The sequence below is a fragment of the Accipiter gentilis genome, chromosome 28 (assembly GCF_929443795.1).
Source record: "Accipiter gentilis chromosome 28, bAccGen1.1, whole genome shotgun sequence".
NCBI classification, from domain to species: domain Eukaryota; kingdom Metazoa; phylum Chordata; class Aves; order Accipitriformes; family Accipitridae; genus Astur; species Astur gentilis.
In genome coordinates, this window is record NC_064907.1 from 21,035,102 (window position 1) to 21,048,344 (window position 13,243).

A 13,243-nucleotide genomic window follows, 5' to 3' on the forward strand; every position below is an offset into this window, starting at 1 on the left:
TTTTCTCCCCTTTTCCAGCCCTCAGCTGAGGATGTCCTTCATTGTTTTTTCAACTAGAGGGACAATTCTAATGAGGTTAACAGAAGACAGGTAAGAAGAGATTTAAAGGTATACAGCAGCTTTTGTGTCCTTCTTGTAGCTTGCTTCACCTTCCTTGCTCAATGATTTCCAGTCCACTGTGAACAGTGTTGTGACACCTTTGTGCTTCTCAGTTTAATTGTTCGAATCGCCTGCCCATTTTCACATACGACACTCATTCTGCTAGAATGCATTAAGGCCTTTTAAGGCAAAGGTTGCCTTCTTAATTTTAACTTCTAAATGTCTGTCTTTCAGCAATTAGGGTTTTAACTCAAACTGCTTTCATTGAGGGAGTCTGCCTGCTACAGATTTCCAGACTTTTGTCAGAGAACAAGAGCCTTGTTGCCTTTGAAACATCCTTAGGGAGTTTCTTCTGCAAACAAAAAGGTGAAACTCCCTTCCAATAAAAACAAACTTGAAAGTTGTAGGTGATACCCATACTCTTGAGGTAGAGGTGAACATGATTTCTTTGGAGGTCTGAAGGTATGTTATAGGCAAAGTGTCTAGGATGGATTGCAAGGTTGTATGTTTTTTGGCAATGACAATTTGATTGCCATGTTTCTGAAGCATGTTCCTGTCATCCCCTTGTAGATCCCCAAGTTAATCCTAGTAAAATCTATGGGATGGATTTATTTTTTTTTCACTCTGACTTCAAGGAGAGCTGGATGAGGTCCTTTAATCGCTCTTGCTTCCTCTGTTAACTTCATTGCCACGTGGAGCAAAAATATATGTAACACATGTGAAGGCTGTATAAGTCAGCATGTGTTTTACATATTGGATGTCTATGAAATTGCATACCAGAGCAGCTACTATAGAGGAATGAATAGGAAACTGGCTGCTTTCCTAAAAAGCAGTCCACATACATATCAACCTTGAAAAATGTCATTCAACCCAGCCAGCCTAAGCATCTCTTGTCACTTATTCCAACTATAAGTATAAAGAGAGTGAACCGTATCTAACTTGGTGCCAGAGGAAAACCTGTTCCCTGCCTCTTTCTGTCCCCCACCCTGTGAGCACACCCCATTGCAAAGATCTCTAGTCTGTTAAAGCTCTAAGCTATGAGACTTCAGTGTTTCCCATGTGGAAATGTATTTCATATTTATCCAGTTGTCCTAGAAATGTTGACTGGGAACAATATATTGATATGGTATTAGTCTAAAGGCCAGCTGACTGGAGAGCTGCTGATTTTTATTGGAGGACTGATGAACAAGGTGTGGGCTTCGTGACGGTCCGTTATTTAACACTGGCCTTTCATAATCTGGAAGATGGAGTGGTGGCAAAACCTCTTCTATCTTGGCCGTGCCTCCATGTGGTGTATCAGCACCTGAGTGTGAAAATTGAAGGTGCTTAGCATCCCTTTTGGAAAAACACTGTGCATCTAATGGTACTGGATGGACATATTAAAGACTTTTGCTGTCTATTTTAAAAGTTCAGTGTTCACGTTTGAAAAATAGTTCTGATTGCAGGAAATGCTTTTGATTTTTATATACAGCTTTGGCTTGGTATGTGCATGGGTAGCTGAATGGAGGAAATATCTGCCCCTAGCCCACCTGTGATACACAGTTCAGTATCTAACTAGTTTGGGATATTGCAGGTACAGAAAGAGTTCTTGAAAGTTTGATAATTCAACCTACTGCAAAAGCAGATACTCTTTTCTCCCTGTGGGAGTTTCTGCTCTGTAAACTAAATAATGTTAATGCACTGCTGCAATCAGCCTCACAAATGTCAGATAGAGTATGTGATGGTCACACAAACTTGATTTTCTGAAGGAGTTGAAAAATGCAGGGAAAAAACTGTTGGAGCACAAGTCTTATGAGGAGCAGGTGAGGGAACTGGGGCTGTTTAGTCTAGAAAAGAGGAGGCTGAGGGGAGACCTTATCGCTCTCTACAACTACCTGAAAGGGGGTTGTAGTGAGGTGGGTGTTGGTCTCTTCTGTCAGGTGGCTGGAGATAGGACAAGAGGAAATGGCCTCAAGTTGAGGCAAGGGGGATTTAGGTTAGATATTAGGAAAAATTTTTTTACTGCGAAGGTTGTCAAACATTGGAATGGGCTGCCCAGGGAAGTGGTTGAGTCACCATCCCTGGAGATATTAATAAAGCGAGTAGACAGGGTACTTCACGACATGGTTTAGTGGGCATGGTTAATGGTTGGACTTGATGATCTTGAAGGTCTTTTCCAACCTAAATGATTCTATGAATGTCAGTGTGGTTCTGCATGCAGTGACTTAATCTGCTTCCCATGAAGATTGTATTGTTTGCTCAGAGAGACGCCCCACATATTGCAGGGTTTTATCTTGGTATTAAAGACTTCTGGCCTGTACTTGGTTTCCAGAGTTTGGTGTCTGCAACTCAGTGGAATGACAAATGGGTCCCTATCCCATTTAGCTTGCAGTTGATCTGTCAGTGGGCCTGGGATTTCCAGAAAAATTAAAACAGATAACCCTGAATCATAACAAGCTATTGGGAAAAGCTTTAATCTTCAAGTCAGTTTGAACAGGAACTGAAGGTGTAATGTCCAAATAAACTGGAGTTGCCAGGATGGGCTCCTCTCTCCATGGGTCTGCAGGTCCCAGCAGGAGCCTGCTCCAGCATGGGCTTCCCACAGGGTCACAGCTTCCTTTGGGCATCCCTCTGCTCTGATGTTGGGTCCTCCCCAGGCTGCAGGTGGATATCTGCTCCACTGTGGACCTCCATGGGCTGCAGGGGGACAGCCTGCCTCACCATGGTCTTCCCCATGGGCTGCAGGGGAATCTCTGCTCCGGCACCTGGAGCACCTCCTCCCCTCCTTCTTCACTGACCTGGGGGTCTGCAGGGTTGTTTATCTCACATATTCTCACTCCTCTCTCCAGCTGAAGTTTCTGTTGCACAGCAACTTTCCCCTCTTCTTAAATCTGTTATCCCAGAGGCACTACCACCATCGCTGATGGGCTTGGCCTTGGCCAGTGGCAGGTCCATCTCAGAGCCGGCTGGCATTGACTCTGTCGGACACAGGGGAAGCTTCTAGCAGCTTCTCATAGAAGCCACCTCTGTAGCCCCCCCACTACCAAAACCTTGCCACACAAACCCAATACAGTCATTTTTTGTGGCTGTTCGATTATGTGTGTATAGTCAAGTCAGCAAGCATAAGTAAGGAAAGTGAGCCAGGTGCAAGTCAGCTGCTCTGCTTCTGCATCAGAGGTTTGACCAGGGTTACACAGGGGAATATTTATTTAGAAACAAATGTATGGATATTGACCTAGGAGATGCTGCTGTTGTGATGCTTTCCCCAGTCTGCGGGAATACTGGGAGCGCATCTGCTCTATTTTCCACATCCTTGGAAAGATATCTACCCAGACATTACCTTAGCCTAAATAAACATTGGGTTAACTCTTTTTTTCCTCTCTCTGTATCTGGTTCTGCCACGCCTGTCTTCACCTGGATATCAGCTCCCGATAAATTTGATCTTGGATCTAACAATGATCTGCATTAATTTCAGGGAACAGATACGCCAGGGTCTAGAAGAGCTGCAGAAAGTCCTTCCGGGAGGTGACACATACATGCATGAAGGATTTGAAAGGGTAACTAGATGCATGTTACAGTGCCTCTAAACTGTGTTTGGGTGCTCCTCAGGAAATGTTAAACAGAGGAATATGGTTAATAGTTCTTTGGTAGGTAAGTGGGGCTATTTCTCTTTTATGCAATAAGTACACTGAAGTCTACACATTCAGTGTAGGAGCTGGTACAAGGGAGCTACAAACCCTGCTACTTATCTTTCTTTTTGCCTTCAGCTTTTATGGGGGGAGCTGCCTTTTCAGCCTGAGACAAGGCAAGAAGGCTTTGTCATTGTAATCCCACATGGGACCATGTTCCTGAAGGGTGGAAAGCTATAGTACGGATGCTATAGTAGGCTTGTCAGAGTTGGGTGGGGGTTGAGGCCATGGCTCTAACCTGTTGTCGCTGGTGGACAAATAATGCTGCGTAGAGGTTATTGCCTGCTCTGATCTTCTCCTTCTGTATATTTTACAAGCTCAGGAGTTTCTCTAAACCTGAACTCCTGACCCCACTTCCACTTCTGTACTACGCATGCATTTGGGAGGATTGTGGAACTGTGTGCCTATTGAGAATGCATGTGAACACAAAACAAAAATTCAGGTGACCTGACAGAGATGCTGGCTCTTAACTAGGAGTCCAGAACCAAATCCCAGAGTCTGGTGACTTCAGAGACTTTGCAGAAGAAGTCTAAAAATCCAAATTTAAATTCAGAAAAGAAATTAAATTTGTAAGCCAGATATGTTGAGGGTGGCCTACTTTTTAATTTTTAATGCTCACTGAAGCATTTGCCCTTCTACCTTGCAGTATATGCTTGTCCATAGATCAAGTGGGAGGTAGAAGCACAAGAATATCTCTCTGCAGTTGGTTTATTTGCAATTAGAGTAGTTGATCTAGAGGTGCTGGGGAATATTTATCAATGGACCCAGGATGTTTCTCGAGGAGGAAGGTGAACGTGATTTTCAGATAACAGAATAGTGGGAGACTACATTATTGTTGGCCAATGGCCTTAGGATTGGTTTGACTGAGTTATGCTTTAGATAAGACCTTGAAGTAATGGAATCAAAACCATATGCAGGAAACTTGTTCTGTGAAGCAGGTATCTCTGAAAGCAGAGATTATGCGCGGACTACAATCATGACATCATCATTGCCATCTTCTCCTTTCTGGTGCATGTGTAGATGCCCACAAAGTATTATTATTATTATTCATTTATTGCTAATAATCTTCTGATTTAATTTCAGGCAAGTGAACAGATCTACTATGAAAATGTTCACGGTGAGAGACTTTCTTGATCCATTGAAATTTTTTTTCTCTTTCTTTTTGGCTGATAACTTTAATAGATTTGAAATGCAGCTTCACTGTGGGAAAGGTGGGGGGTGGCTTCTATACCTACAGGAATGCAATGCTCTTCAGGGTAGTTGTTTCTGAAAAGAAAAAAGAAGAGGTGGAGCTTTAAGGATCCAGAGCTGGACTGAATGCGTTTCAGACCAAAAGTGAGAAGCTGGGCTGACTGAAGGTGCCTACTCTTACCAAAACTGTCTGGTACCTTATTTTGTTCTTTTTGTTCGAGGACTCGGGTAACCATTTCTTCTTCGTTCTGAAACATGATTATGCAGAGGTGCTGTTAGGTAAAAGGTCTTTTTCAATAAGCAATTATTAAATCCAGAAGTAAGCGCAGACAATTGCAAAAATGTTTGTCATTTGCTTCCTTGTAATCAATGTAAAAACTTTCTGCACTGCAAAGCCTGAAGTACAACTATAAACATTGCTTGTTGAAAACCAAGGGACAGGTGACCAGATGTTTGAGTACAAAGCCAGTCCTAATAGTTTTGCGTGGCCACTCATGAATAAAATGTAGTGACTAAGTCTGCACAGCTTTGGGACTCATCTGTAAAATATGGTGGCAGCAGAATGGAATAGATAGCTAGAACAATTTGATTTGGGATTGATAATGCTTTTACATGCTGGCATACATATGGCAAGTAAACAGGTTGCCACCATATGCAAGAAGCAGTGGGCAGCTGGGTCCTCAAGTCTGAATGTTGGCCTGTGTATTTTGTCTTTTAGTTTTGTGTGTTTGTCCTTGCTGCACTAAAAGGAGTGTTTATACCATCTGCAGTAAGTCCAAAGGCTCCTGCAGTAGTCAATGGAGGGAGAAGGGCATCTCTGGAGGTCCTTTGGGCTCCTAAGTTTATACAAGAAGTGCTCACTTTTCTCCATTTCCTACAGAAAGAGGCTAGGTACTTGAGTTAGGCATCTGCAACGCGAATGACTGTGCGTATTGCTTATTGTTTCTCAAGCACTCGACTTTCTTGTTGCATCATTACCACATTATTTAAAACCGGTGATTTCTAAGTGATGCCAAGAAAATTAGGTATTGGATCTCTGTTCTGCAGTAATTGAAGAAGTTGCTTGTTTGGATTTTTGTTTCTTCAGCAACAGCTTGTTAAAGGCACAGCTCCCTGTAATGATAAGAAAATACCCTAGAAGTTTGAAGAAATTTAAAGGTTGATAATTTACACACCTTGACATACTTAGGCTTTATCTCTCCGTAACAGTGTTTATGCAAGATGTACCTACAGAGCTCCTTCAGATCTGTAGCAGGTCTCTTGTCAGAAATATGAATTAATTCTATTTGGCCACTCCTGAAAACCAATACAAAGCAGTAAAACCCAAGCTATAATCAATACAAGGGGACGACTGCAAAGTTTAACTACGTTGCTGAAATATGTTACATAGGAAGGTTGAAGACTTTAGGCCATTTTCCTACCATATCTATTTAAATCCCATGAGCTTTTTATCACAAGCTGAAAAAAATCTCTGGATTTCTTGAACTGACAGCATTAATAAAATCAGGAAAAAAACCAAGGAACAGTTTGTGTTGTTTTTTTGATGGCTGCTGTCTAATCTACTCATCTGAGATATTGAAATAGTGATGAGGAGCTGTTAATTAAAAATCATTGACACATCAAAGGAGTGTGGTATAAAACTGGTATCGAAGGCAGGTGCCTGAGTGGAAAAAGTGTGCAGAAGACATGGAAAATTCATGTCTTCTGAAAACTGGTTGGATGAAAGGAGGTAAGGACATGGGTTTGCTGTCCACTATTTCTGGTCCTTTAAGTGTGCTAACAGGTCACTAGCAGGATGTTTTCTAAGCTAGTTTAGCAAATACAACTCAAAAACAAGGGACTAAAGAAGTCTGTGTATTTAGGTTACAGAACTGCAAGTGTCATCATTGCATTGACAGATGGAGAACTCCATGAAGACCTGTTTTTCTACTCTGAAAGGGAGGTAAGTGTCTCACATTTTTTTAGCCACGGACACAGTGCAATGTCTGGGCTTGCTGCAAAATATAGGGAAAACCTTCTTCCCTAGTAACAAAGCTTCACTTTGGTGCTCTTTAGACATGAATCTTAAGGATAAACATTAACAGCAGCAATGCTTCTGACTCATCAAAACTGAGACCTTTCATGGGAAAGGATGAAGTTTTAAACTTCCAGTTAAAAAAAAAACCCAAACGAATGCGGAGGAAGGAATAGCTCACAGCTGAAAACTTTCAGTATTTACTGGATTGTTCTGGGAAATACCTGAATCTTCTCATTTTGACATTTCTTCTTTCACAAAAAGTAAAGACTGCAGACAAAGGATGGCTGTTGTTCCTATAATCTTCTGTCACATCAGAAAGCCTTTCAGATGATCAAATCCAAAATTTCCACAAGTGTTTCCAAGATTCAAGTGTGTATTCTCAACACCCTCATTAAATCAGCATATTATGCAAAATGTTAGATAAACAGTAGGTTGAGCACTTGAAAGCTATGCTGTATAGTGTTTCTAGTGATGTCCTTTTGATAGTCATCTCTGAAGAGATGAACCAATTTGTACTTGTCAGTCAAACAAATTAAGATGACCTAAACTGGGAAGATGTTATTGTTATGTGAATTTTCTATGGACAGATTTTTTCCTCTCAATCTGTCCAAAGTGCAGCTTTAAATCCAATAACAACAAAAAGAATGGTTTTGTAGAATAAAACTAATATTGCTACAGCACAAGCAAATGTCATTAATCTAGAGTTCCCCTCCTTACTGTTCATCTCCCTTTTTTCCCTTCTGAAATAAAAAATGCACAAGAAAAACAAGTTTATTTTTAGAGGTGAATGAACAAGTTGAGAGGTCAGAAGTGTTATATTAGTTTTGGTTTGGGGAGATACAGTTAGTGAGCTAGTAGAACGGAGATCCTGAGCTGAGCTCTTACACTGTGAGTTGTTTCAATTGTTTGGGTTTAAGCTTCTCAGTGTAAAACTGGAATGATGCTTTTCTTGTAAGGCACTTGGCTATCTAACAATTTGAACTACTATAGTCTTCTGATATAATCTGATTTTCTACCATCTTTTCTGGGAAGGGGTTTTTGGTCAGGTGTTCCTGTTATAATGAAATACGATTAAATTACTTAATTCATAAATACACAGGCAATAGCATTTAGAACGGTTGCTTTTTGAATAGCAAATGCAAATTCATCTGCATGACAAAGAAATAGCTTGGAAAAATCAAACCTGTGGATGTTCTGCCTTTATTAGATCGAGATGCTGTGTAAATAGTGGGAGTGAATGGAGTGAAATGTCTCTTTACCTATGGATATCATGAGTCCAGGCACACATGTCTGAAATAGCAAACACTGAAACATTTTAGGTTACTATTATACTGGGATGTGTCCTAAATGATGAAAAGAAAATGGATTTAGTCTGTCTTGCATCTGGTGCACAGAGAAATGTTAGGAAGTTGGAATAGCTAGGAAGATGAGCTAACTGGGTTTTAAAACCCCACCAAATACTTTGGGTCTTGCTTCACTAAACAATTAGTAGCAGATAAAACCTGTTTTTGCAGAATCAGGGAGGAAAACTTTTAAAAGCTTTCCCTGGTCAAGCCCCTCCATTGCTCGTTTTACAAAGGAAGAATAAATTTATGATTAAGACCTTTCAGAAACCCGCATCTCTTCACGTTTGCATCCATGTCATCTGATCTTTCCTTGTTCCAGGCTAATCGGTCACGTGACCTGGGAGCAACAGTATATTGTGTTGGTGTGAAAGACTTCAATGAGACCCAGGTAAATGAGGCATTAGTGTTTACTGAGGTACTTGGCAAAGGTACATGTTGAACAGAGGCACGTGCTCCTGAATCACTTTCTCAGGTGGTCTTCCTCTCCTTCTGTTGATTGTTTGACAGTCTAAGTGTCTTGGTCTGGGTGTTGGGTTTAAGCCCCTTTCTGTCTTAATCTCCGTATGTGGAGAACTCTCCCTCTCTCTGCATGCCACAATGACTCTTGCTAATGGTGGAGAAAAGCAGAGAAAAGACACATGAAGAATATCAAATCAGTCTGGCTTAAGCTGTAAGCAGAAGGAGGTTGTGGGGACTTCCCCCCCCCCCCCCCCCTTTAAATTGACTTATTGTCATATAACACTTCAGTTTCAGTCCAGCTTTTCTTTCACAGGAACACAATTCTGTAAAAAGCAACGAGCTTCATTAGCAACACTAATATTTTACAGCATTTTCCCATTTGATAGTCTGACTTCTAAATTTATCATATGAATGTTAGTACATCCATGAATTCCGTTTCACACCAAGTGTAACAGTTGACACTGTATTTTTCTAACATTAGTGAAACACTGGTACGGCTCCTAAGTGGAGTGCCGAAATACTTATTGGATAGAGCTATTACAGGTTTTTAGCGTTGTAACAAAGCTTCAAACACTGATTCAAAAAGGAGTCAAAACAAAATTGGCTAAGAACAATCTCCTTTGAATCAAAACCAGAGACTAGTGTAACCCGGAGTTAGTCATAGAAAAAGCAAGGAGGGAATAAAAATGGCAAAGAGACTAGATCTAAAGTAGCAGACCTTAAAGACAGATGCTACTTGATGTCATTTAGATGCTGAGGAAATTAACTGGAATTAGATGACTGTGTCTGAAGTCCCAGAATGCACTAGGAGGATGACTATGAGGAATGAGTTGAGGAAACTGTAAACATCCTGGTTTACAGAACGTGCTGCATCTCGGCAACAAGCTGTAAGCAGCTGTACTACTCTTCTCAGAGCAGGCAGAGGAAAGTTGCTTGGAGTATTTCTCTGGATGCAAACCAGGAGGCTGGCAGTTTGGTGTTTTGGTTGAGAAGTAGGAGTTCTGAGTGGCATGAGCTGGAAAGGTGGAGCCAGTGGGGTTTAGGGAAGAATGTGTGGCTAGTCTGCTGCCTCCAATTTGCAATGCTACAGGAAACGCCAGAGGCCTGCTGGGTTGATGCTACCTCTGCATGGGAGAGAATTACTATAACAAATGGCCTTGCAGCAGTAAAACTTGATTCTGCTCCAGCAGATGCATGGAGAGCTCATTACTTGTGAATTGGGCTTACATTTTTGTCTTAACCTTAACCCTTAGTGTGCTATTGACAAGTGAACCTGCATGTAGCTCTTCACAGGTGATGTCCTGGTTCCCCTTAACTTACCAGCACCTCATGAATGGCCCTTTTCCTTGTCATGTAGGCTTCCAAATACTCTTCTGCTCCCTATTTCCCCCCACTCAGAAAATATATCCTGTCATAGCTCCCTGCTTTCTTCTTGGCTTTCTAATGGTTGAGCCTAGGACAAACAGTCAAATCTCTGTCCTGACAGGAAAGGTGAATCAGGCCTATATCTCCAGATAGTCTGTAGTTTTCATTAGTCTTCTCTATGTGTGAAAATACTGAATCATTTTGATTAGTTCTCTGGTTTAAATTATGTATGTGCTGAAGTGTTTTGCTGCATTAATGGCCTGTCCTGTTGATGCTGTGGCCTATTTTGGTTAGGGAGTTACTGTGCTGGGTGATGTACAATCATGTGGGAGACCTTTTTTGCAATGAAGATCATTAGGCTCTGGGTATCAGTGAAAGCCATGTTCTGTCTTGTCTTCAAAGGTAAGGGAAGCCTTTTCTGATTCCCAAAATAGAGCCTTCTAAAACCAATCAGGCTAAAGAGATAAACTTTTCAATGCTTGGCAAATTATAATGCACCAGCAATCCATACAGAGTACTTGGAGTATTTGGGTTTTTTACTTGTAAGTGGATGAGTCTGGAGAAGTCTTAACTTGCTGCCTGCTGGCTAATTTATCTCATTCTTTGCATTTCTGTTTTATTTACTTTTACTGCTTGGTCAGCTGGCTAGAATTGCCGACAGCAAAGATCATGTCTTTCCAGTGAATGACGGTTTTGAAGCCCTTCAGGGGATCATAGACTCTGTAAGTATTTTTAATCATGTGTTTGCATGTGTGCATGTTAGTTTGTGTTAGCTTGCACAGTTGAAGGTTTAGTTTTCCTGTGTTCACTGGGACCTGCTGACTGCTAATAAATCACTTAAACATTTGGTCCAAAGAAACTGACCTTTTTTGTACTAATATTTCTACTTCAAGGTAGTGTTTATCAACAGGTCACAATACTGGAAGCCTTGAGCCCAAATATTATCTTTGTATTTCTCCCTCCTTGATGGGAAGTAACTGACTGAATGGACTAGGCATATGGTGACAGTTAATAAAATGGCTGCCACACACTGGGACAGCAGAGATGTGTTAGAGCACATTCTGTATGAAGGATTAGGGCACTCTTTGATCATCCTTCTGCTTGACTAGCATCTTTTCTGTCCCGAAGGATGTGCTGCGCTGCTTATCTGTTTAGAATGGTGGAAGGGATCCTGCTATGTGTGCCACAATCCCAAAAACTTGGCTTTCTACATTCAGCCTCCTAACAAATGGGCTATTTTTTTTTCTTTTTTCCCCTCCAGACCTAGGTTTCCCAATTCAGATTGATCAATTCCTGGCATTTCCTCTAAGGGTTGAGTGTAGCACATAAGAGCTGGGCTGTTCCTGAGTGGCTGGGATAAGAGCTAGCAGTTCAGCTGACAGAGGGAGGGCCATAGATTGATTCCTTTCCTATGGCTTGTGTCAAAGTCATGCAAATGGTTCCATGGTCTTTACCAGCAAATAAGGATAAGGCATCCCTATTTCTAGCTCTAAAACTTTGAGCGGCCTAATACTGTCTCACCTAGAACCAACGCTTCCCTTGACTGAGCAGGAAAGGCATTATATGAGAGGGGGTGTGCGCCATTTTCATTATAAGTGTAAAACATGCCAAGCGTTCACTAGGAAACAGTATGTTTTCAGGTAGCTTTCAGTATTTTTCTGTTCCTTTTGCTCAGTCGTATCCCATAACTGTTCTAATTAGATTGCTTCCCATGGCTGCAGAGAAGGATGGGAAATCCTTTTAAGGACATGTGTTCTGTTCATTTTGGTATACGATTTTTAGTCGATAAAACACAGATGGAATATACAACTTGAAGCTAAGGAGGGTAAGTTCACCAGGGGGTTCTCAGATTTCTGTGTTTACAGTGGTTACACACTATTCTGACCATGTAGTACCAAGCAAAACTGTTCCCTCAGCACAGGCTCAATTTTCACTATTGCTTTTGCATGTAGATGGAATACAATCCCTTGCTTATTGGTTTTCCTGGCACTGTCCAAGTGTGGGGCTACTGCCTCAATTCTCTTGGACAATCAGGTGTTGCATGTCATTTAAGAAAGCAACAAAACAACAAAAAGCCCTAGTTTGCTTCCCAGTCCTGCATTCCCTTTGCAGCTGTTTTTAATGAATTCCAGCAGCAGTTCTGACTCCCTTTCCAGTTATACTGAACAGAACGGGAAGAGTTCAGCCTCCAGGAACCTAGTTAAGAACTGCTTCAGCTGACTGGTGCAAGATTTACCAGCCCTGAGAAGGAGGCTCACAAGGAGGTGTAACTGTACAGTAATGAATCTGTGACCTGATCACTTGCATTTGAGTGGAGTGATTGCAATAGATTGGGTAGAAAGAAGGTGTGTAAAAGGAATGGCAAGAAGGACATTAATCGCTCTGTAGAATAACAAAGAATCTGTAGATTCCTGTTCTAGCCTGAAAATAAGCTCCCTCATTCCTTCTTTTCTTGTCCTTGAAAGCACCTCAGTCTTTGAGAAAATGAACAAGGCATTTGTGTTCACTTGAAAGCATTTTAATGTTGAAAGGGCCATGAGATTTGGAAGGATCTTTCAATTCCTGTGTAACAGTATAATGAGGATGCTCATCCATGTGTAGAGGGGATTGGTTAGGCTACCAGCTGCTGGTTCATATAGCAGGGGAAGGAAAGAGAAAATTATGAGTCTGCAGGAGGTTAGTGCTTCAAAACACTCTAGAGATGTGAAGACCCGGGTTTGTTCTGGTCTGCAGTGATTTGGTGTGAACTGCCTTGTATTCCCACTGAGGCGGCCTGACTCTTCCTTCCTCCCTTTGTCTTGAGGAGTAGAACATTTTCAACCCTCTGCCTGTGCAGGGGCAGTGGACTTAGAAGTTCCTCTGGAGTGAGGAAAAGGGTGGGATCTGGGAGTGGTGGAGCTTGAGGCTGGCCTCTGCTGGGCCTCTACATCTGCTGAGCAAAGATGTTCAAGGTGGTGGGTCTGAAAATGTTTCGGTACACCTGCCCGCCCTTTTCTGTGGGAGCCAGCATGTTTTGAGTTAGCAGCTGCAGGGAGATCTGCTTGGTGCTCTCTGAGGAGGACTGTCTCCCACTCAGCACCACCAAACTATTCAGGCTG

The 13,243-nt window shown here is 41.8% G+C and overlaps 1 protein-coding gene across 2 annotated transcripts in view; it reads left to right on the forward strand.

Annotated features, from left to right (window-relative positions):
* Window positions 1–13,243, forward strand: part of ANTXR1 (ANTXR cell adhesion molecule 1) — a 110,340-nt gene that overhangs the window by 12,168 nt on the left and 84,929 nt on the right. For both annotated transcript variants that reach the window (XM_049831188.1, XM_049831189.1), the window contains exons 3-8: window positions 19–90; window positions 3,554–3,635; window positions 4,851–4,884; window positions 6,821–6,900; window positions 8,641–8,709; window positions 10,787–10,867. In XM_049831188.1, coding sequence (XP_049687145.1) covers window positions 19–90; window positions 3,554–3,635; window positions 4,851–4,884; window positions 6,821–6,900; window positions 8,641–8,709; window positions 10,787–10,867 — 418 coding nt within the window. The remainder of the gene's footprint in view (window positions 1–18; window positions 91–3,553; window positions 3,636–4,850; window positions 4,885–6,820; window positions 6,901–8,640; window positions 8,710–10,786; window positions 10,868–13,243) is intronic.